This window comes from Xyrauchen texanus, chromosome 24 (assembly GCF_025860055.1).
Source record: "Xyrauchen texanus isolate HMW12.3.18 chromosome 24, RBS_HiC_50CHRs, whole genome shotgun sequence".
NCBI lineage: Eukaryota > Metazoa > Chordata > Actinopteri > Cypriniformes > Catostomidae > Xyrauchen > Xyrauchen texanus.
Window position 1 is genome coordinate 28,870,414 of NC_068299.1, and position 26,285 is coordinate 28,896,698.

General features: G+C 41.2%; 1 protein-coding gene across 1 annotated transcript in view; it reads left to right on the forward strand.

Annotated features, from left to right (window-relative positions):
- LOC127617998 (uncharacterized) overlaps window positions 1–26,285 on the forward strand; it is a 135,232-nt gene that overhangs the window by 14,311 nt on the left and 94,636 nt on the right. Inside the window, exon 2 of the mRNA XM_052090205.1 lies at window positions 18,311–18,495. Within this exon, the coding sequence (XP_051946165.1) occupies window positions 18,400–18,495 (96 nt within the window). The 5' untranslated portion in view covers window positions 18,311–18,399. The remainder of the gene's footprint in view (window positions 1–18,310; window positions 18,496–26,285) is intronic.

Sequence of the window (26,285 nt, forward strand, 5' to 3'; positions counted from 1 at the left end):
CGGATCCACTTGCATTTTAAGGACCTACTGAGTTAAGATAATTTTACATTTTTCTTCAAATCTGTTCTGCTGAAGAAAGAAAGTCATGCACACCTGCAATATCATGAGGGAGAGTATATGATGAGAGAATGTTCATTTTTGATTGAACTATCCCTTTAACAAAGATTCATGAAATATTGCCCTGACTTAGAAATGTTACCACTGCAGACACATAACCGAGATGACCATATAACCATAATACACTTTTACAAGCTGATTTGCATGTATTTAAAGGTGAAAAACAGAAACACACAAGTGTCATGGGGGTGTCTCATTTAGGCAGCATTAGGGGAAACAGGAAAGAGATGGTAATTGTCGCAGCACTTCGCCTTATAAATTACAGTGACTCAAGAGGACAATGTACTTCCGCACAAACATCGTTCTAGCCTCCATATTTGAAATTGAGGAATCAATGTTGCATAGAGTGTGTGTGCATCTCAGCCGGCTTTCATCAGTAAACATCAAGTCTGGTTTATCCCACTTTAATCTCTTAACATTCTGTGAGGAGTTTGTGTCCCTCTCTGAACTTGAGGTCATACAACATAGCACACTGATGGGGTTTAAGCCAGTAAGCCACTTATTAAGCTCTGAATAATTATCTATCATCCATTCGGTCACATATGACACTACCTGAAGTTATCCAGCTGGGTAAAACCAGAGGACACCAGAGAGCCACAGGGTTGCTCTGTTCCAAAAACCAGTTTCAAATCAGTCACTTATGAAGTTCCATTTCAGTTAATTAGTGCCACATTAATCCATTTTGAAAACTCAAAGTTTTTAATTCCCAAACGTCATCGGTTTCCAAAGTATGCAGTTATGGAGAGCATTTTAGAAAGCCTCCATTTTCGGTGGAGGATAAATCTGTCCTAGTTCGGATGAGAGGTGTAAACATAGCATAATCAATGGGCGGTCCTTGGAATACTATATATTTGTATTGTAAAGTAGGCAACAGACTGCAAGGCAGCTCACTAGGTTTTGGAACAGAGCAACAGTGAGATTGTGAATGATTCGATCAGAAGCGCAACTGTTCCAAAAACAACAGCAGGAATAAATCTTGTTTTCACATTCTGCAAAATGAAGAGATTTACCTTTACAATTTCTTTAGTGGAAACACAGTGAAAGAGTGCATGCTGCAGAGGATTTCCTGTTTTCTGTTTTCAGTCTGGCTGTCCTTAGGGATCGTCTAACTATGTCACCTTTACATCTGCATGGTTAAATAAATCTGGGTTAGAGTCTTGGAACTCAACACTATCTCACAGAGCATGCTCACAGCAGAGAGGAGCAGAACGATTTTCCAGTGAGGACAAACACAGGCTCAGAGCAGCCTCTTGGATATATCCATTACATTATCGATTTTATGTCATTTCCAGTGTCAGCTGCACATTGAAGAATCGTCCTTTCTTGAAGTTGGATAATTTCCCAGCTTGATCAGTTCAGTGCACACAGTGACTTACGGTTTCTGCCATATATTTTTACTACTTTTTAATTGTTTTTACATTCTGTGTTGTATGAAGATAGATAAAGTGGCGTCAGTGATTATATGGATCAGCAGACTTCTTATTCAATTGAACACTACTAAAAAACTAAATAGGGGTTTACACCAACCAGCAGTGTTGTATAAAGTATCCATTTGTCATACTTGAGTAAAAGTAAAGATGCCTTCATGGAAATTCACTCAAGTAAAAGTTAAAGTAGCTCATGAGAAAATGACTGAAGTAAAAGTATTAAAGTAACTGATTTTAAATTGACATAAGTATCAAAAGTACAAATAAATTGCATAATTTACGGAACCGTTAATTAAACCCATGGCAACTTATTTGATTGGTGGTGCTTGTCATTTACTTACCCTCATGCCGTCACGGATGTGTGACTTTCTTTCATCTGCAGAACACAAAGATTTTAGAGGAATATTTCAGCTCTATAGGTCAATTCAATGCAAGTGAATGGTGGCCAGACATTTCAAGCTACAAAAAGCACATTTAAGGACCATAAAGTTATCCATACTGCTACAGTGGTTAAATCCATGCACTCTGAAGTGATTCAGTCGGTTTTAGGTGAGAACAAACCAAATTTATGAAACAACTGGAGTCTTATGGATTACTCTTATGCTGCCTTTATGTGCTTTTTGGAGCTTTAAAGAGCTGGCCACTATTCACTTACATTGAATTGACCTACATAACAGCAATATTCTTCTGAAAATCTTTTATTGTTTGTGTTCTGCAGGAAAAGTGAAAGTCACACATCTAGGATCGAACTTGGTGAGAAAATGATGATGAGTATTTTCATTTTTAAACGAACTGTCCCTTTAATGGCACATTCAAGTCACATCAGAATTATCATATTTATGGGATGAGTGTAAATTAACACCACGGCCCATAACAATTGGAACACTGATGGAGAGAGTTGAGTCATATTAGTGACCAGAACAGAGGCTTGTGGGGGTGGGCTCTTTTCATTTTGGCCAATAAGCAACCACCCAGAACACCCTGGCAACTGCATAGCAATGTGCTAAAAACACAGAAAACAACTTTGCACAGCATATTAACAACATGGCAACCACATACTGTAGCAATGCGCTTGACAACTGCATAGTGTGCCCTGGCAACCATCCTGAAAACCCTAGTAAGCACATACTGTAGCATAAATATGCCACAAAGCAAATATAACACTTTAACAACCACCAGAAAACTAGTTTTGCTTAAGCAAAGACCATTCATCCATCTTCATAAAATATCAAAATATATATTGTTGGACATTTTCGTGAGCGCTGGTAATTATTCATACACATCATACCTTGGTTAAATGTAAAATATTAATGCATGTGATTGACTTTTATATGAACAGGTCTCCTGGAAATGCGGGAGACTGGTCACACATAACTTCATTTCCCAGCTTTCATAAAGTTTAAGCCTGAACTTATCACCTTAATTAGTCAAAAAACAAATTTATACTTACATGAGAAGTTCCTTGTCTTCCCCAGTGGAGTCAGATGAGACCGATTCGCTTGTGATTTTAATTCAGATTCATGATTAGCAAAACAAATTATACAGACCATTTTTTGAATCGTTTTGTTCAGTTCAAAAGAATCCAATTTAAAAGATTTAGACTATGGTTCGATTTTTGTGGCTGTTTTGGTGCGGCCCAATAAAGCACAACAGTGACTACAAACTTTTTCCAGTACCTTTGATACTGTATTTTTATATGGAAAAGTGTTTTTCAAATAAGCTTTGTCCAAAGGGATTAAAAAAAAATTACTTAAATAAAGAATACTAAGCCATGAACCAAACCAACCATCACTGATGTAAATATTAAAATATTACAAAATCACAACATTAGCTGATTTGAAGTAAAAATAATCAGAAAATTTGAAAAATTACCAAGATATCATCCTGTGTGATTAAGGTCTTTTATGAGTGCATGAACTACAATCCCATTGTAACGAACTCAGATCCTCAAGTTCACCCCGCCCCCTCTAGCTCTCACGCTCTCCCAATCACCAGAATATTAGTTTCACCTGCACGGTTCACTTCCTCTATATATACTCTGCCCTTTCTCCCCACACTTGTTGGTTATTGTTTAGTTACCCCTTCGCTTTGCCAGCTGTAGTGTTTCGCTAGCTTCCCCTGTTTCTACTACTCTCGTGTTTGTCTTTGTTATATTTTGATCTCCCGGCTTCGACCTTACGCTTCCCTGTATTACGCTTCTTTGGATTTGCCCATTTGTTATTACTGATTTCCCGGCTTCGACCTTACGCCCCCCTTGACTACGCTTCTCTGGATTTGCCCCTTTGTACTTTTGCCTTTCTGCCATTAAAGCAGTTTTACCCCGACATTGCGACTGTCTCTTCTTGTGCGTGTTACATAATAACCAACCCGCAAACCGACAGTCACAATGGATCCCACGGAGGACCTTCGCGGCTCACTAGAGCGGATTTGTGCGGCACTTTCTGCCCATGGATCTACGGTTAGGAAACATGACCAAGCGCTCACGGCCCAGGGACAGCAGATACAAGAGATACTACTGACTGTACGTGCTATTTCGGATCAATTTCACCCTGTTCCACCTGTGTCTGTCCCTGAACCCGTTGATGAACCCAACGCATTTCCGAGCGCCGTAAGCTTTCAACCCCCAGAGAGGTTTGATGGCTCTTCGGACGCTTGCCAGGGTTTTTTAATGCAGTGCAGCGTTTACATGAAGTATCACCCCCTTTTACACTCTAACAGTGAGAGAATAAATTTTTTAATCTCACTTCTCACCGGTAAAGCACGGCAATGGGCCACCGCGTTATGGACGGCCGATAGCCCCTTTCTCACTTCTTAAGATCAGTTTTGCCACCAGATTGCCTTGGTTTTTGATCACCCGGCAGCTGGTAGGGATGTTGGCAGTCGCCTCATGTTTCTTAAACCGGCGTCGCGCACTGCCGCAGACTACGCACTTGATTTCCGCACCCTTGCCGCGGGTAGCGGGTGGAGCGACCCCGCTTTGTTAACTGTCTACCGCCTGGGTTTGAACAGCCAGCTACAGATGGAGCTAGCCTGTCGAGGAGAGTCACTGTCGCTGGAGAATTATATTCAGCTCTCCATCACCGTAGATAATCTACTACGTGACCGCGCTTTTCGCAGTCCCTCAGTTGTCCAAGAGCATTCAGTGGGCTCCAACTCGTCTAAACCCCCAACTCTCGAAAGCTCTTCCAAATCTGAACCCATGCAGCTTGGTCGCGCTCCATTAACACCGGCAGAGCGCACTAGACGTTTGACACAGAGCCTCTGTCTGTACTGTGGCAAACCGGGTCATCGTATTGCCTCATGCCCGGTCTGTCCCCAGCCTTCTCCCTCCAGAAACCAAGTGAGAACGTCCGTCATTCTCAGCATTACCCAGAAACAAGTCTGCCTCCCTGTGGTTTTGATTTTTAACAATGTCTCCTTTTCTACCCCAGCCCTAGTTGATTCCGGGGCAGCGGGGAATTTTTTGGACGATGGCTTGGTCCAAAGACTAGGTATTCCACTCAGTCCGGTCGTGCCACCTCTCAAAGTTAATTCTTTGGATGGGGCACCCCTCGGATCGGGTTTTATTTCCTTCAGAACCATGCCATTGTCCCTCCAAGTAGGCTTGTTCCACAAGGAACACATTCAGTTTTTTATTGTTCAGTCGCCCAGGGACCCGGTAGTTTTGGGTCACCCCTGGTTGTCGCTTCACGACCCCCACATTTCCTGGCTCACGGGGGAGCTGTTGTGTTGGACTGATCATTGTCTGTCCCACTGTATCTCCCTTCCTGTCTTCTCAACCTCGGTGGAGAGCCCCGAGGGGGAATCTCCGGTCTCCATTTCCCCGGAGTATTCCTCTTACGCTGATGTTTTCGAGAAAACCCAGGTTAATCTTCCCCCACATCGTAGTGTCGACTGCGCCATCGATCTCCTTCCAGGGGTCCCGCTCCCGAAGAGCAGAGCATACCCATTAACACTGCCTGAAACCAAGGCGATGGAGGACTACATCGACGAGGCGCTTACTCTCGGCATAATACGACCGTCCACCTCTCCGGTAGCGTCGGGCTTCTTCTTCGTAGACAAGAAGGATGGCGGGCTTCGCCCCTGCATCGATTACCGTGCCTTGAATAAAGCTACGGTGAAGTTCGCCTACCCCTTGCCTCTCATCCAGCTGGCCCTCGAGCAAGTCAGTAAGGCCAAGGTCTTCACAAAGCTTGACCTCAGGAGCGCATACAACCTCGTACGCATTCGTAAGGGGGACGAGTGGAAGACTGCGTTCGTTACCACCAGGGGGCACTACGAATATTTGGTGATGCCATACGGCCTCGCTAACTCCCCCTCGGTGTTTCAGTCGTTTATGAACGAGATCTTCCGAGACATGCTGGACCAATTCCTCGTCATCTACATAGACAATCTTTTAATTTACTCCTCCACACTCTCGGAACACACCAACCACGTCTCGAGGGTGTTACAGAGACTGAGAGAGCATGACCTGTTTGTTAAAGCTGAGAAGTGCGCCTTTCACTGTTCCTCCGTCTCCTTTCTGGGTTACGTCCTGTCTGCAGGAACCATGGAGATGGAGACCCACAAGGTTGCCGCAGTCCTGTCCTGGCCGGAACCTAGGATGCTGAAGGAGCTCCAACGGTTTCTAGGTTTTGCTAACTACTACAGGCGCTTTATCCGAGACTTCGGTAAGATCGCCGCACCCCTCACTTCTCTTACACGAGGTAACCCGAAGTCCCTCACATGGAGCGCACCCGCTCAGCAAGCCTTCCAAGCTCTTAAGGACGCCTTTACCACTTCCCCTGTTCTCCAACAACCCGATCCCACTCTCCCGTTCGTGGTAGAGGTGGACGCCTCTGAGGTGGGGGTGGGAGCTGTACTCTCACAACCACACGGGACTCCCGCTAAGCTATACCCTTGTGCCTTCTACTCCCATAAACTGTCCTCCCCCGAACAAAACTACGACGTCGGGAATAGAGAGTTGCTGGCTCTTAAGCTAGCCCTCGAGGAATGGCGTCATTGGTTGGAGGGCTCTAAGTTCCCGTTCGTGGTCTTCACCGACCACAAGAACCTAGAGTACCTTCACTCGGCCAAGAGGTTGAACCCCAGACAAGCCAGGTGGGCCTTGTTCTTCACCCGTTTCAACTTCTCGGTCACTTTTCGCCCAGGCTCCCAAAACGTCAAGGCTGACGCCCTCTCTCGTCTCTTCAGCTACGGCTCTGAACTCCCGGGGCCGGAGACGATTCTCCCTACACCGTTAGGTGGGAATTGACGGAGGCCATCCTACAGGCTCAAGGTAACGAGCCCGCACCTCCTCAAACCCCCCCCAACAAGATGTACGTACCCACCATTATTCGCCCTCAGCTCATGCAGTGGGTCCACACCTCCCTTTGTTCCGGCCACCCGGGTATCACCCGTTCCACTGAGCTTCTCGCAAGGAAATTTTGGTGGCCTTCACTCAAGGACGACGTCCATGACTATGTCCTCTCCTGCCCAGTCTGTGCCCAGTCCAAAACTCCTCGTCTCCTTCCCACTGGGCTCCTCCAACCGTTGCCTATACCCGATCGGCCGTGGTCCCACATCGCAATGGACTTCATCACCGACCTACCTCCCTCCGACGGTCGGACGGAGATCCTTGTGGTGATAGACGGGTTTTCCAAGATGTGCCGCTTGATTCCCCTACCGGGACTACCCAACGCTACCCAACTGGCCGACCTTATGATCAACCACGTCTTCCGGAACTTCGGCATTCCCGAGGAGATTACGTCAGATCGAGGGACCCAATTCACTTCTCGCTTCTGGCGAGCCTTCAGCGACAGACTAGGCATCCAACTTAACTTCTCCTCGGGATACCACCCCCAAACCAATGGCCAGACTGAGCGCCTTAATCAGGAGATAGGTAAATACCTGAGGGCCTACTGTGCCCAGAACTAGGGTACCTGGCACACCTACCTTCCTTGGGCCGAATACGCCCAAAACAGCCTGGTCAGCTCTTCGACTCGTCTCACCCCTTTCCAATGCGTCCTGGGCTATCAGCCACCCATTTTTCCTTGGGAGGCCGATCCCAGTGACGTCCCAGCGGTGGATGCCTGGGCCCAGAAGTGTACCCAGGTCTGGAGAGCCACCCTTGACCTTCTACAACGCTCCACCCAGACCCAGAAATCGAAGGCAGACCGCCGACGCCGACCTACCCCTATGTTCCATCCGGGCCAGCGGGTGTGGTTGTCCACCCTAGACATCCGTCTTCATCTACCCTCCAAGAAGCTAAGCCCTAAGTACGTCGGCCCTTTTAAAATTATTCAGAGAGTTAACCCTGTCACGTATAAATTGCTTTTGCCACCTCGCTACAAAATTTGTCCCGTGTTTCATGTGTCCCTCCTCAAGCCCGTGTTTTACAGCCCCACGTTCCCGCCCACGGCATCCCAGACACCCCCTCCACCACTCGATGTCGGAGGTCAGCCCGCCTATACGGTCCGGGCCTTGTTAGACTCCCGACGTCGGGGTGGCGAGTTGCAGTATCTGGTAGAGGGACGGTCGAGGGATGTCTTGGACCAAGCCCTCAAGCTGGATTACCATCGGCAGCATCCCGATCGTCCCGCACCACTTCCCAGAGGTCGCGCTCCTCGCAACCGAGCGCGGCCGTCCGGAGCCGTCTGTAGCAGAGGGGGGAGTACTGTAACGAACTCAGATCCTCAAGTTCACCCCGCCCCCTCTAGCTCTCACGCTCGCTCCCAATCACCAGAATATTAGTTTCACCCTTCGCTTTGCCAGCTCTAGTGTTTCGCTAGCTTTCCCCTGTTTCTACTACTCTCGTGTTTGTCTTTGTTATATTCTGATCTCCCGGCTTCGACCTTACGCCCCCCTTGACTACGCTTCTCTGGATTTGCCCCTTTGTACTTTTGCCTTTCTGCCATTAAAGCAGTTTTACCCCGACATTGTGACTGTCTCTTCTTGTGCGTGTTACACCCATAAAGCATTGCGAATGACATATTCTAATTATAAATTAAGATACAATGTAAAACTATTGACTTATAGTAATTGATTTTAAGTTGATTGAAAAATATTCGAACATACACTGTACAAATATATAATTTGCGTGTTGTAGAGTATGTTGAGTGTAGGCAGATTCATTACGGTATTTGCAATGCTTCAAGGTAGTGATGTGGTGGGTGCCCTGAGTTTTTTTTAATGCTGTTTACATTTCCATGGTAACAGCCACTTCTCTGATTGGTGGATCTCTCTTCAGGATTATGGATAGTGTAGTTCTTTACCGGGAATTCAGCCATCACACACCATTTAAAAAGAACGTTTAAATCACACTGACTTGTGGCTTCTATTTAAGTATATGTCATCACTTAACAATTTCTGAGCTTGTGGTAGGCCGGTAGGTTTATACTTTATCTTTAAAAATCTTTTTTCGTTTGGAAGTGCAAAATGAAAAGGATTTTTACTTCCGGATCTCTGCTGTTGTGGTCAGTATATGGATCTTTTGCTTTTCCTTTTAGGCCACCTTTCATGACACGAGATTGTACTTTTGTGCTGGTATGTTTTCACTATGAGACCAGGTTGGATATGTGGGCTGGAGTAACTGATTTGAGAGGAGTTAAATCCACATTTACAGTACTCTGTACCTGTTTCTGAGTGGGCTTTTCAACATACAACTTTTTACTTTGTATGTGAAAAGACAAACTACTAAACTGTATTTAACTACATTAATTATTTTCAATAATTTATCAGTTTTGCTCTGAAAGTCCAGAAAGATAAAAAGGAAGAAATTTGTTATGCTCTTTGAGTCATTACCACCTAGCAGAGCCACATTTCTCTGTTTGATTTCCCAATGCTAATCATAAAAACTGCTATGTGCTATGCTGAGTGTTCTGGATAGTTGCTAAGGTGTTTTGGGTTGATGCTTACTGACTGAAGACAAATTATATACTGGTTCTGTACTCTTGTCCTTATATATGGCTTGGTTCCCTCTGTCAATGTAGGTGTTAAAGTTTTACTGTCCATCAGGTATAAATCAGATAGATTACATCAGATTACTTAGAATAGTAATAGCACACCTCTCCCCAGCAAGCTGCACATTTTGAAGTGTCATTCATATCCACAGCAAAAACATGCAGGATGTTGTTATTGTTAATTATTTCCATTTTAAAACGCTTTTGTTGTATCCCAGTTTAAAATACAGAGTCAAGTAAATCATTGAAAAGTGTAACACTGTGGCGCTATTAAATAATGCCTCTAAAGCGTGAGTCAAACCAACCAGATCCTAAATGAATCACAACTATTTACATTTGAAGCAAAAAAAATAAAATACAGGTTAACAGACAGGGCCTGAAAACTCCCCTGTTTCAGTTCTTCCTCTCTGATCTACTTTGCAAGGGTTTCTAGTGCAGTTCATGCATGAAATAGACATTTTCACTTTGTACTGGTCATTTAAAAATGGCAGAGCCCTCATGTATTTGGCATCACTCCTTCAAGGCTTCAAGAACATTATTGTTATTATTACGAAAGCAGATTTCATGAAAACCTTAGTGTAGTTATTAATGAATTGGGCCACTCTGCAATTCTAAACCAAACAATGATTCAGTATAACGAAAGCCATGAGATTAAATATTCTTGAATATTCTTACTCCGTACTTGTTTTCCAGTAAACATATCTTAACTTCCTTACAAAAAGACCCATTTACTTGACAAGCAAAATGACGTAAGTTATTTATGACATAAGTTATTGTTCTCAGAGAAGTCTAGAAATATTTCTAGGTTGATGCTAAAAAACAAGTATAAACTTAAATCAAATGGAAAGCAAGTTAATTTTTCTTAACCCATTGGCAGTTTTCTTTCTAGTTTTTGTACAATAGCACCCCTTAATGACTTGATATTATGACATTTTGCTTGTGAAGTACATGTATCTATTTTTAAGGATATATGGATTTTTGGAAACAAGAAATATATAAATAATTTTTATTTATTCATTTTTTTACTCTTTTCTTTTTCCTCTCCATTGACACTTCACAGCATTTTCCTAAAGCTGATTATGACCTCAAACCTCCATGTATAGCTTTAAACAACACCAAAGTCATGGATATTGTGAATACCAAATGTCTTTTTGTCTTGTGGGTTTGGCAGCAAGCCATATTTGCTGCATACTTGTTTTAATCCACCAAATTGTTCTCTGACTATTGATCTGATGGCACATGAGTGATTGCAGTCACATGGCTTCTGCTTTAATGCAGTATGATTAGCACGGGCATGTTGATCAGTCATGTGGAGTGCTTTCAGCTCAGATAGCTTGGCCCTGCTGTGAGTTAAGGATCATTTTAAACAAACCAGCTTGTCTGTGAGCTACTTATGAATTATTGGCTCTCTGGATGCCAAAAAGGGAGGATTTCATTCACTCCTCCCTATGTGTTGACCATTATCACAAAGTAATCCGATTAGATCATAATATCCATTCACTGATAATAATTCAACATAATGTGTAAATGAGTTCAGTCTGTTATGTGCATACTAGGGCATCCAAAAGACCACTGGTGAAATGGTTTCTATTTTCTTATTTCTTATTTGGTTCTCTTTAATTTTAATAACAATTACAATAATCAGCATAACGATTTGATAATTAGATTATAATAATTCAGCTATTTTGTAGTATTTAATATGCCCTCCTTTTGCTTTAATTACAAAATGCACTCGAGGTGGCATGAACTCCACATGTTTGTGCAAAACCTGATGATCCATATTATCCAGCATGATTTGAGAATGTTCCAGAAAGCATAGGGATTGTTCACCAAAAATGAAAATTCTCTCATCATTTACTCACCATCATGCCAACCCAGATGTAGATGACTTTCTTCTTTTAGAAGAATATCTCAGCTCTTTTGGTCCTCACAATGCAAGTGAATGGGTGCCAACATTTTTACTCTCCAAAAATCATATAAAGGCATCATAAAAGTAATCCATATGACTTCAGTGTTTTTATCCATACCTTCAGAAGCAACATGATAGGTGTGAGTGAGAAACAGATAAAGTCATTTTTTGCTAGAAATTCTTATCCCTGCCTAGTATGGGGCGATATGCATGAAGAATTTGAATCAAACCACTAGGGCTGAAATGATTAGTCGACGTTATCGACAACTTCGACAATAAAAAATTGTCTACAAAAATGTTAATTGTCGAATAGTCATTTGATCTCATTTAACGTAACATGAGATCACTTTAAACTCTAATGATGAGAGCAGCACTGCAGCTTGCGAATGACTGAGGAGAGGAAGTATTACACAGATCACAGTCCAGATGCTCTCTAAACTTTCCAAACAGCTTCAGGTGATTCGCAAAGTATAAGGGAATTATACAAAAATACTAAATAAGAACACACAGAAGCACTCTCGTTGTGGAATAAGTGGAGTCTGAGCTCTTTAAAGGAAACACCCTGTTGTTACATCTTAAATGCAGTTATATTTAATTACTTATAGTTTTATTAAAGTTCAAATAATACAGAGGCAGGTCATGTAATTAACTACAAACTCCAAACTGGCATTTCTCTGTGCGGTCAGCACCTCTTCTATAAGTTGAGAGAATGTCCCGGTCTAAGGGGGAGAGATTAAAACTGCACCCAGCTGATGAACTCTGTCACGGGGCCGCTTTCACTGAAGCACTCATGCTTAATGCAGCTAGATTATAACGTGATGGATTGTGACTTATTAAATCACAATATATGTCACTTAGGGCTAGGCGATATGGCCAAAATTGTTATCACGATAATCTTTTTCATATTGTTCGATATCGATATTTATCACAATATACATTTACACATTGAACTTTCTTTTTTTTATTTCAAAGTTGACGGAAGAAAATAAGAAAAGATGAATTCTAAACAGTCAAAATAGTCTCTACAAAACTGCACAGGAGGTCCAGAGTTGGCCAAAACAGTGGGGTCTGCGGGATCTTTTACCAATTTGACCGTCTTTTACCGTTTATCAATTGAAAATGAATGTTAAAAGATCATCTGTTTGTTCTGAAGCACAGTGACAGCAGTCCAGTATTGTTGGAATATTTTTACATTAAAATGAAATATTTTTTATATTTCTTTAGATTCAGATACCCAAGTATGGGGGCATAGAAGCCCTTGTGACTGTGGAATGATGCTGACTGTGGGTTCAGGGGTGTCCCGAGAGAAAATTTTGAAAACTTTTAAAAAAAAATTAAAAAACATTTGTATATTTTCATTAAAGTGAGAGACTAGTCTACCAACTAGTAATTTTAGTCTTTCTTATCCATTCCAGACATCGAATACATTTTCACAAAATTAGATCAGAAATCGATTTGTTTATTATTAAAGGCTTGTAACATGCTGATTAATAAAGATACATTTAGAAGGGACAAACGTTTTGGTCTAAAAGGTGCTTTGAAACCACATTAACTCATGCGGCGCTTCATGTCTACACACATGCAGGGAAAAGAGGCAACGCCTGCAGAGCGGGACAGGGCAGAAATGATGCATGTTTGGTGCTAGAAAACAATATTCAAGATTACAGCGCAGAAAGATCAGAGCTGTTGTCCACATCACTGTTATTCTGTCACGCTCTTCACTGGAGACGATGAGCGGGCGTAACCATTTTCATGAAGTCTTGCGGTGCAGATGGAATCAATCCAGTGTCCGACGTAACCTAATTGTTATCAAGGCAGTTAGCATTAGCAAGTTCATCCAGTCTGACCCTACGTTACCACTAGCATGTTGTGAGTGAAGCTGAGAGCGTTTTCAATTAATTCCTATGAAAGTGAGCGTCATGCTCGCAAGGTGGATCGTAGGATTGGCAGCGGTGCGGAGCAAGCTCTCTCCTAGCGCTGTGAGCGCCTTTGAGTGGATTTCGTCCGCCCCAGTGGAAACACAGCCTGAGAAAGCCGAACTGCTTGTGTTTTAGCGACACGCAGTATATATCGTGGATTTTCTTTATCGTGATATATATCGATATCGTTTTATCGCCCAGCCCTAATGTCACTGTGCATTTCTTATCATGAAGAAAATTGGCAATACGCAGCTTTATTAATAAGAGGGAGTTTGTTTTTTAGTGAGTTAAAGATGGATTGAAGTGAACAGAAAGGTGAGAGAGGAAGTCTTCGCCCCATTATACACTGCAACAAAATACGTGTTTGATTTGTTTTTGTTTTGGCTTGTTTTCCAATAAAAATATCTAAAACTAATTTAAAACAATGTACATTTACTTTAGCAGCTATACAGCAGAAGAAAAATTGTCATCTGAGAATGTTGAATATAATAAAAATACAAATATTTTAAAATATCTAAAAATATTTAAAGAAAAGATGCATTCACATGAGAAGCAGCATATAAGATATTTAGACATGCTTTTAGAGAACAGATCTTGAATATAAGTATATTTTGTCTTCATTGCACTCGCAGAAGTGTAACCAAGTGAAAAAAATACACTTGTATAAAAAAACATTCTCTTAAAGCAAGTCTAATTATCTTATATGTTCGTTTTCAAGTAAATGTATCTTGTTTTAAGTATTTAGAGACAATTTTAAATGGAAAACATTACAAAAACACTTGATACAATAGGTTTTTTGCAGTTATTTTGTTTTACTGAATTAAACTTAATTAAAAGTAGTTTTTCCTATTTAATTCAATGATTGTCATTTAGAGGTATTTTTAAAAGATGATTTTGTCCTCTTTATTGTTAGTAAGCACGTTTAATCCAACCTTTTAAGTTGGGCACAAGCTGAATAATCAGTTAAGAGCTAATGATTAATCATTGCAATAATCGCTGATTAATCGTTAGATTAATCGATTATCAAAATAATCGTTAGTTACAGCCCTAATCACCACATACACAAGAAGAGCATTTATAGGAAAAAAGGACCGAAATATTTATCTGTTTCTCACCCACACCTATTATATCTCTTCTGAAGATATGGATTTTACCACTGGAGGTGTCTGGAGTACTTTATGCTGGCGTATGCTATTTTTGGAGCTTACTCACTAAAATCATTTGAGTTAAAAATGACCCAACACATAGCCCAATGGTGGGTTGATATAGCACCAACCCATTGTTGGGTTATTTTAACCCAATGCATTGGGTAGCAAGTTTTACCCAATAAATTGGTAATGGTAAAAGAACACCATCAAGATGTTGCTGCTTTTTGGCATTAAAAAGTCACAATAAAAGTGATAAATGTCACGGCGTGAAAAAAGTAATAACCGCCGTGAATTCAGGTACGCAGAACTATCTGAAAAGTGGTTTCACCCAATGTATTGTCAATGCTGGCTACTGTGTAATACAGGGGTCGGCGACCTATGGCACACATGCCAGCATTGGCACGCGGAGGGGTAATCATTGGCATGCCAGCAACAGCGAGATAGGAGTGGAATATATTTATATAAATTCTGCACCTGAATTCCAATCTACATCTTTAAGTAATCCTTCCTCATGATTACACAGCATGTTTTAACCAGCTGAATGGGAAGCTAAATACTATTAAAGTGTGATAAGACTGGCGTGCAAGCCATTCGCGCATCAAGAGCCAGCAGCACTTCTCTTTCGATTAATCGCGGGAGTAAATGCGCCCGCTTTGCTTTGGTCAGACTGTGCGGATGACAGCCTACATTCCATGTTTCATTTGTTTCTTTTTGCTTTCAGAACAACACGTCATGTAATAAGGAAAACACCACTATTAATCCTTCATCGGCACAGCCATTGACTAGGAAAATAAAAAATGGCACTCCATGTCACAAAGGTTGCCGATCCCTGGTGTAATATCTTGTTGAATCCATTTTGTGTATTATATAATTTATTGCCTTGCAGATATAACTTTCTAGATAAAATGAAGTCATATTTCCGCTTTGAAGTATTTTAATGTTACACTGTAAAAATGACAATATACTTTTCTTTCAGTAGATGAAAAACTGGCGTGTCTGCAACACCGGATAATGAGCCGAGTATAATGAATATGGCCAAATATATGAAATATTATGTATGATTTCCAAAAAAACAGTGTCGGGACGAACACAGACAGTGAGGGGGAGCATCCCAATTAATAGTTTCTTGCCGCAGTTTAAAATAGGCTGGATTTATAGCAAGTGTTATGTCGGTAGCAAAGTGAGCAGCAATACAGCAGACCCAAAATTAAGGTGAAATTATTTAATTAATCAGCTATTATTGTATGTTGATAAAGAAAACGAGAAGCATTCATATAACATGTTATTATTAACTTAACTCTGTATCTTCTGTTGGCAGTGACACTGGTCAACCGTTGAAATTTAAAATGTCCTCGCGAGACCAGTTTTAACGCAACTGGGTGCGTTATTATAGAAACAACCCAATAAACGTTAGGAACAACCCAACAGAACGACCCAATATGAATAACCCAACTACTGGGTAAAATAAATAACCCAACGTTTTTTGGAATGTACAAATTTCGGCATCTATTCACTTGCATTTTATGGACCAAAAGAGCTGAGAAATTCTTCTAAAAATCTTCTTTTGAGTTCAGCAGATGAAAGAAAGTCACACAAATCTGGGATGGCATGAAGATGAGTAAATAATGAGAGAATTTTCATTGTTTGGAAGTACTTTTATGGAAGTCAGGAAATCTGATCTTTTATAGAAAGGAGTTAACATGGTCAATGTCATAAATTTGCATACGATTGATTAAAAGTAACAAGCCATAAGGGGCTGTAATATACAAGCAGTGTAGTTTATTATACTGTTTACTTTTTTAAATTACTAACAGTTTTTACTATAAATGTCAAATAGCTGCAAATTGCAAAAATAAATAAAAAGAAGAAGAATGTGAAAGTGGAGATTTATAGCAAAAAAGGACACAAATATCGATCTGTTTCTCACCCACACTTATTAAATTGCTTCTGATGACATAAATTTAACCACTGGAGTCATATGGATACTTTTATTCTTCCTTTATGTGCTTTTTGGAGATTAAACATTTTCATTTGTGTTCTGCAAAAGAAAGAAAATCATACACATGTGGGATGCCATGAGGGTGAGTAAATGATAAGAGAATTTAAATTTTTTGGTGAACTATCCCACATTAGGTTACACCAGCAAAGCTCATTTAAATGGTTAGATCAGGAAGAAATAGTTCCTTAAGGTAACAAATGCAGGTTACCACTTTTTACAGTGTAGAATCCTACATTTTTCTTGTTCATTTTACACCATGACTTTTCTTTGTTTAAAATTTTTCAATATACTAAAACCTGGTTATTTCCATGTTTAAATAATAATTAAAATATCCCAGATTTGCACTGCGGTCTCAGACATTTGGATTCCACTGTAGGTGCAGCTCAGATCCAGAGAAGAGATCTTGAATGCAATAACAGCTCACTGCAGTGTTAAGCACCCAACAGTCTGTCATACTGCAGCTTTGAGTGTGAAGCCATTTGCGCTAGCAGACAGTGCACAGCAGTAAGTCTTTGAGTATCAGATTTGCATTTTCTTCCCACATTCTGCAGTGCCAAACTTGTGGATTTGGTCTGATGGCAGGGTGACCAATGTGGTAATTCTAGTGGCAAAGTTTTACCCATGCATTAAGGTTGTGCTGTTGGCATGGTCACAAAAGAAAGAGAAGTTGAATTGCTGTCATGGTCAGATGGTGGTAGAGGTTGAACAGTCTATTTATAAGTGGACTTATAAATTATGATTTTAAATGTGATTTATCAGCACTATATGAGCTCTTTGTTCTCCCTCAATGAATGTGTTTCATTATGGAAAATACGGGAAATAGTTTGTAATTGATGATTCAGCTTTTAACTGCTGTTTCTCATTTCCTTTCATTCTTGATGTTTTTGTGGTTCAATTAGTAAACAGGATGTATGTACTGTATTTGTGAATGTTTACATTGATTTTGCCAAGTACTGTGAGACTTGTTCCTGATAAACATCCCTGTTTAACAGAGAATTCCTGTCAACAAGTAAGATTTTGCGGTTAGAGTTAGCAACATTTTTGCAAAACTAAATTACGTGCCTTATTACATGTTTCACTGCAGATTCCCAGTGAAATTTCCAGCATTGGGCCCCAAAAGAAAGTGAAATGGTGTCATAATCAGATGAGGTTTTTTAAAGTGAATATTAGACGGAGGTTTTAATTAGTAAAACGAACCACCCTAATCTAAAATTTTAACCTAAACCTAACCAATAGTGTTGTCAAAGCACATGTATCAAGTTCATAGAAATGTAATCTTTTTGTCCATGCTGGTTTCGTAAATTTTTGAAAAGCATATTTTAGCATTTTTTTTTGTTAAATAATAAAAAAAAATGTCAATGGTGATAGTTATAACCATCAAGTTTTATTAAAATGCCTTGTACCTTGAATAATTGTGAGTATGCACTTAATCATCATTTATCATCATTAGCTTTATCATTATATCTTCATCAACAGTTTTTTTTCTTTAAGCCCCAGAAAAACTGACTTTGAACTCAGAAATTGAAAACATGTTCATCCTATTAGAGGTGTGTTGAAGTAACTGTTTTGTGTGAATCACATTTTTTATGTATTTTTTATTTCAATGAATAGAGCCAGACTATACAAAAATGAGTTTCACTTTATTTATCTATAGACAATCATACTGATCAGTCCAAGTTAGGACTAAGCTTGTTTAACAGTGTTGTTCCAGGACAAAAAAACTAATTCATCAGGGATAGTTTAGGAATAGGTAGATTTATTCAACAACATTTCTACCTGTGCCATCTCATGACCTGGATGGGTGGATCACCTGTGTGATCATCTACTCATCCCTCTGTCTCTCTTCATCAGGTCTGGATTAGTGGTCCCCCCCATCATCATGTTGGTGCTGTTGGACAAGCTTCAGCTTCAGAGAGTGTGAGCTCCACTGAACTGCGGGGATGAACATGCCATTGCACCAAATCTCTGTCATCCCTCGTGATGTCACTTCCTCCCGGGTGTACAGCAGCGGGAAGCCAAAGGAGAAGGACAAACAGGTTAGTCTGTAACCTGATAGACACTCAAAACAATCACAGGCGGCACTAATATCTGTGACCCGCGTTACACCTCCATCCTCATTTTGACTGTTAGGCTGTATCCTGTTTTCACAGTTCTGAACATTTTATTTGCCCTCTCATAACTCGGCATGAAAAGAAATGTAGCTCTTTCTCACACACACACACACACACACACACACACACACACACACACACACACACACACACACACTCACACAAATTTGTGGGGACTTTCCATTGACTTCTACTGTTTTTATTTTGAACTAATGTTATTCTCCATCCCCAAACCCTACTCCTAAATTTAACCCTCGCATAAACTTTTCTGCAGTTTTACATTTTCATTAAGACAATATTTTGTGTGTTTGTTAAGCTTTTTTGGTTGTGGCCTTTGGTTGGATATTAGTGTGGCGAGCAGGGTGGGGCCGAGCGGCGTCTGGGCAGAGCGAGGCCAGGAAGATAAGTGGTGAATGTATTCCACCTGTGTGCCACACCGGTCTCGCATTCCTGTGAGGGGCAGTGGGAGTATTTAAGGTGAGAAGACAGTGGCAGATGAGAGAGAGAGACACATGAAGCTGTGTGTGCAACGTGACCTCGGGAAACCAGTGCATTTGTTATTGTCTTTTAAGTTAAATAAATATCTACTTGTTTTGTTAAGCCAGTTTCAACTTCCTCCTTGCCCATCATGCAAATCCGTTACAGTGGTGCTGAAACTAGGGAATGCGTTGTCGTGGAGCTCTCACCGCTGTTGTCCACCGGGAAGCAGAGGAGCCGCTGTCATCCACCAGGAGAAGGAGGAGCCGCTGCTATCCGCCAGGAGGCGAAGGAATCGCTGCATTCCTCCAGGGGACATAGGAGCAGCTGTCGTCCGCTAGGGGAGGAGTGGCTGAGGACCAATCGACAGCATGTTCGGGGCCTGAGAGCCCGTCCGTCTCTTTCTCCTCTCTCTGCAATTCCCCTTCCCTCCCTCATCCTGTTCCCACTCCCAGGCACATGTCAGACCCGGAGACCATCCTGACACAGAAATTTAAGGGGGGGAGGGGGGTTAGGTCACAGCCCAGAGAATTGTTTTATGTTATGTTTAAGAAATAAAAGAACTTTCTCTTTTCCCATGCATTCCTTGAATCGTTACACTGGTGCCGAAACCTGGGAAGGAGGAAGGATGTACTTGTCATGGTGTCCTCGCCGCTGCCATCTGCCAGGAAAAGGAGGAGCCGTTGCTGTCCTTCAGGAGCCGGAGGAACCTCCGAACACACACACACAAAGCTTCATGCATCTCTTTCTCCCCATCTGCTGCTGTCTCCTCTCCTTAAATACTCCTGCCGCCCCTTCACCACTTATCTTCTGGCTCTGCCCAGACGCCGCTCGGCCCCACCCTGCTCGCCACAATCAGGTTTTACCATCTTTGTACATTTGGTCCCCATAATTAAGGCCTAACCTGATCCCCTCATGCAGACTTTGCTCTGATTGTGCTCTAAACACCTGTTTGTTTCTCAGTTGTTTGTGCACGTTGATGTTTGTGCCACGTCCCTTGTCCACCCTCTTTCTGACCCGTTTTTTGCTGCTGTGCTTCAGACTGAAATGTTTATTAAGCCACTCTTTCCTAATGTTGGCATCCTTCGGAATGATATTCTTCTGGTGTCTATCATACTTGATAAAGTTTGGGAATTTGAGTTTCTGATGTCAGAAAAAATAGTTTCAGAATGAGTTGTTTTAGCAGCATCAATAAATTCAATAAATTCTCTTTTTTGATTGTTACGGATGTTTTGAGTTCTGAAATTAAGCAGGGGTGTTGCAACCAAAGTGTGTCCCCTTCAAATGTTGGAAAATTTGATTTGATTTGAAAAATTACTTAACCCCTTTAAAGAAAAATATGCACCTATGAAATCTTGATCATCTGGATATGACAAAGCTTAGTGGCAGTGGGAGCCTGATGGCATTAAACTACTGTGTGATGTCATGTCATAGATGGGGATCTCCATCTCAGCAGTACGAGAGATAAGCCTGTCTATGTCAGTGTGAGGGCAGATGTTGCCCAGTCTTGTAGATGTATGTTTCTTAATACAGTACATTTCCCAATTGCTGTTGACATAAAATATATTTACAATCATCTCTTTTCATCTTGTGCAACTGTGCCAATAGCCTTTTAGTTGTGCTCTTTCATCCTCTACTAGAGCAGCACTCTATTTGAGGAGTGTGATTGGACAGTGACACTAATGAGAGTTGTTCATTGGTGGGCCTGAGGCTGGAGGTTCATCGGCTGTTTGTTTGTCACATCCAAGCAGGAAACAGAGGACAGGCTGATCTTTTTTTCTTTTTTTCTTTTTCTTCGCATAAATGGCCTCAAGTGACTCAAGTAGGAAGGTAATTAATTCCTAAATGCTGGCATGTCATTGCCGTCAGACCACTTTTTAGGAAGCACTCTTCAGCAGAGACTCTTTACATTTTTATTTCTAGTGTTTCTTTATGGCAGCTGATATTTAGTCTGAAAAATATTTAGCATATATATATATATATATATATATATATATATATATATTAGGGCTGTTAATCGATTACAATTTTTAATCGAATTAATTACATGGTGTCCCGATTAATTAATTGCAATTAATCGCATATACAAATATTTGCTGAGAAAGCCCCTCATATAACAAAAATTCAATATATAAAGATTATACATATTTATATCAATATATAATTATACATAGTTATCTTTAAATATTATATATATATATATATATATATATATATATATATATATATATATATATATATATAAAATAAAAATATTCAGATAATTAAAATGCATTACATTCTGTGGCAGAAGAGTTAATCATTGATAAGACAATACAAAAAGCTGACTTTAGAATACAATGTATTGTTTACTACCATATTATTGATCATAAGTCAATCATTGGCATACAGTTCACAGCAATCCATTTCACAAGTGAATTTGTCAATCAGTTGGAGATTTATTATGAGGGCTTGTTTAAGGGCCCGTCAATCTACACCTGCGTCAGACATGTCTTGGGTGTGTTGCGTCGTAAACCTAAAATGTTTAGTTTAGGTCACTGTGTCAAGTTAAATATAGTTTAATTCTCAAACTTTAAACACATCTTGAGATCCCTTAGATCGCATTTCGCTCCTTCAAGTGTTTTGAACGCAAGAACGTAACGCATGTCTGTGCTGCGGGTGGTTGTCTACACTGTATAAACTGCGCATTGCTCATACAGCTGAAATTTGACTTACTGCCCTCTGGAGTAAAGAGGTGGTACTACAAGCTTGCATTTCTCAGGAATCCTCCTTATTATGGTCCGTGAGCATGCGATTAATTGCGTAATTTTTTTTTACAGCGTTATTTTTTGTCAAATTAATCGCACTGAATTAACGCGTTAAATCGACAGCCCCTATATATATATATATATATATATATATATATATCAGGCCCGCCGACAGGGGGGACAAACGGGTCTGTTGTCCCGGGCCCAGGGTAGGGGGGCCCAGAACTGGGCCCTCATTAAATTATGGAATAATTGTTAAAAAATAAATAAAATAGGCATATTTGTGGAAAAAATATCTAATATTTGAGTTACATAAAAGCTTTTTATTTGTTTTCTTCCTAATTGTCCTTGAAATAGTGGTCAAGAACCCCGCCCACCCCCAAAACAAAAATGGTTTGGCCACTGATCAAAATTTGATGTTGTCATTTGATTTGAAGTTCAGTAGGCTAACGTTACGATCAAAATGTCCGGTCAGCACAAGTCTGGTGCTCAGAAAAGAAAAGAAAAGAGAAGAAGGGAAGAAGAAAATAGAGGCCTTCGAGATGTCCTAAACAAATATTTTAAAAAAGGTGGTGACGGAGAAGCTGGAACTAACGTTAGTAAAGTCAACGTAGAGCAAGGTAAGAAACAGCGCAGCCAACGTTTATGAGTGTTGTCAAAGACCCGGTACTTCGGTACCAAGTCGGTACTAATTTTGTTTTAAACGTCACGCCACGGTACCAGGTTTTCTCAAACCCGGTACTTGATGCGCGTGCATGCCCGAAGCGCGTGCAGTTGCGTCCTCTTCATAAAAGTGCTGAGACATTGCGACCGGCGGTGCTGCTGATGTGGTGGCTGTAAATCCACTTGTTGATAAGAAAGGAGGAAAGAGACACATATGGAAATATTTTGGACATTAGCTCATAATAGCGACGCGGCGCGCTCGTTTTTACAGGCGCGCAAGTTCATTGTTGCATAGCAACGACAGACGCCACGGGAGAGCACGCGCTTGTGGAAAGGAGAAAGCGGTGCGAACTGCGCTCTCCATGATGACGAGGAAGTATTAGCAAAGAATTCATTGATTTCTAGCCCTTGCATTAGCTTTACTACTAGATATATTTATGGAGATGAGAAATAAAAAGCCGGCTGAAATGCGTCACTGTTGGCATCGGTGAACAGATAATGGGCCAGATCCGAGTCTATTTTTGCTGCGCTGCTCATGCTTAATTAAAAGTGAAAGCACACTTTTGATGGACAAAAAATAAATATGATTTCACACAAAAAGTGCCCAAAATGCACAGATTTTGCATGTCTAGTATGTTTTAACAAGAACTGCAGTAGGCTATGTCAGAAAAAAAAATGAAAACATTTATAGAAAATGTACCCATTTAAACGTGTTTTTATTATTCAGTTTGGGTAAAAGTATATGGTGTTTTATAAAAAAAAAAAAAAATGGAAGTCTGCTGTAAAGTGGTTAGAACAACGGAATCGGCTAAAATCAGAATTGGCCTAGAAAATTGTAATTGGTGCATCTCTAGTATAAGAGCCTGACACAACACGTTATCTTTGACAGAAACAGTTGAGTTTGGTAGCTCCGTCAGAGAGGAATAGCAGAGGAGGGGAACAGGAGAGGAAGGGCAGAGGAGGGGAACAGGAGAGGAAGAGCAGAGGAGAGGAAGAGCAGAGGAGGGGAACAGGAGAGGAAGAGCAGAGGAGGGGAACAGGAGAGGAAGAGCAGAGGAGGGGAGAAGAACAAGAGAGGAAGAGCAGAGGAGGGGAACAGGAGAGGAAGAGCAGAGGAGGAGAACAGGAGAGGAAGAGCAGAGGAGGGGAGAAGAACAAGAGAGGAAGAGCAGAGGAGGGGAACAGGAGAGGAAGAGCAGAGGAGGGGAACAGGAGAGGAAGAGCAGAGGAGGGGAACAGGAGAGGAAGAGCAGAGGAGAGGAACAGGAGAGGAAGAGCAGAGGAGGGGAGAGGAACAAGAGAGGAAGAGCAGAGGAGGGGAACAGGAGAGGAAGAGCAGAGGAGGGGAACAGGAGAGGAAGAGCAGAGGAGAGGAACAGGAGAGGAAGAGCAGAGGAGGGGAACAGGAGAGGAAGAGCAGAGGAGGGGAGAAGAACAAGAGAGGAAGAGCAGAGGAGGGGAACAGGAGAGGAAGAGCAGAGGAGGGGAACAGGAGAGGAAGAGCAGAGGAGGGGAACAGGAGAGGAAGAGCAGAGGAGGGGAGAAGAACAAGAGAGGAAGAGGAGAGGAAGGGAACAGGAGAGGAAGAGCAGAGGAGGGGAACAGGAGAGGAACAGGAGAGGAAGAGCAGAGGAGGGGAACAGGAGAGGAAGAGCAGAGGAGAGGAACAGGAGAGGAAGAGCAGAGGAGGGGAACAGGAGAGGAAGAGCAGAGGAGGGGAACAGGAGATAAAGAGCAGAGGAGGGGAACAGGAGAGGAAGAGCAGAGGAGGGGAACAGGAGCTGAAGAGCAGAGGAGGGGAACAGGAGAGGAAGAGCAGAGGAGGGGAACAGGAGATGAAGAGCAGAGGAAGGGAACAGGAGAGGAAGAGCAGAGGAGGGGAACAGGAGAGGAACAGGAGAGGAAGAGCAGAGGAGGGGAACAGGAGAGGAAGAGCAGAGGAGAGGAACAGGAGAGGAAGAGCAGAGGAGGGGAACAGGAGATGAAGAGCAGAGGAGGGGAACAGGAGAGGAAGAGCAGAGGAGGGGAACAGGAGAGGAAGAGCAGAGGAGGGGAACAGGAGAGGAAGAGCGGAGGAGGGGAACAGGAGAGGAAGAGCAAGGGAAAAGGAGAGATCTGGGCATGGGGGGGCCCATCTAAGATTATCTTGTCCCGGGCCCAGGCAAGACTGTCAGCTGGCCTGTATATATATATATATATATATATATATATATATATATATATATATATATATATATATATATATATATGTAACAGGTTCAATGGAAATGAGGAGGCGTAAACCGTACGAAGCATCAAAGAAATGTTTTAATAAACTTAAACACAAAAACACACAAACATAAATGCATACAATGCAGCTGACTGTAGCTCTCTCTCTCTCTCTCTCTCTCTCTCTCTCTCTCTCTCAAACTGCCACATCTCGTTGCACCCATCCCTCTCCTCGGCTGATTATCCCAATTGCTGTTCTGGTGTGTGTAGTCACGGTCTGGCCCCGTCCTCCTCCTTGTCACAATATATATAAATACATCGATCGATCAGCCACAATATTAAATCCACTTGTCTAATATTGTGTAGGTCAGTATCATCAACAAAGATGAAAATCCCAGGAAAACAGAGTTACAGAAATACTCAAACCAGATCATCTGGAATGGGGAAAAAATTTGATCTCAGTGATTTGGACTTGGGCATGATTGTTGGCACCAGATGGGCTGGTTTGGGTATTTCTGTAACTCTGTTTTCCTGGGATTTTCATGCACAACAGTCTCTAGAATTTTCTCAGAATGGTGCCAAAAAAAACAAAACATCCAGTGAGCGACAGTTCTGCGGATGGAAATGTCTTGTTGATGAGAGAGGTCAACAGAGAATGGCCAGACTGGTTTCAACTGACAAAGGCTAAGGTAACTCTGATAACTGCTCTGTACAATTGTGGTGAGAAGAATATAATTTCAGAATTCGGTGTATTCGGTGATCGGTGTATTTATACAGTATATATATATATATATTCAAATAGCTGTGTTTCGCAAGTATGGTGGTTTGTTTACAGAGCCCATCTGATCTGGAAATGTCTCTGGCCCGGCCTTCTGTCAATTTGATTTGTTGCAATATCATTTGCTACCTCCCTTGTTTCATGACAGGGCCCTCAAAGTTTTTGGATGATTGGTAGTGACAAGTGAATTATTTACCCACTAACAATGGAGCTGTTGTCTAGAGGTGCTACAGAGGAGTGAATATCACAAAGAACATGTCTAGATAGATATTTTACATCAAAATTAAAGAAAAGAAAATGATCATGTATTTTTTAGTTCTTTCCATTTTTTGGGGGATGTTGGATCGGATGCTTTTAAGTTTGATTTGTAATTTCCGTTACAGACATTATATACATTTTCACATTTTCAGCCTTTAAAACACAGAAGTAAACTATTGCAGGGTAAATTTCAGTGAATGGGAAACTGTAGCAAATACTATTTGTGCTTACCCATTTGCTCCAACAGCAAAATAAAAAATCGACTATTAGGTTTCCACAACTTTCCAAAATCTAAACACAATTATGTTTTTTATTATTAAATTCAGCATGAATTAAAGGCATTAGAACAAATTCGACCAACATTATGTATAATTATGTTACATTTTTAATGATGTCATTATTGTTTTTAATGAATAAAGTTTTTTTTCCCATTACAGTAATAATTGACATGGATGTCAACTGTCATGAATAAAATACGAATGTTGTTAGAAAAAGCATAATTAAGAATAGCAAAATAGCATAATTCTTTCTTTTTATATTGTGTTTTACTGTATTTTGAGGACATTTGAGGCAGAGAAGGATGT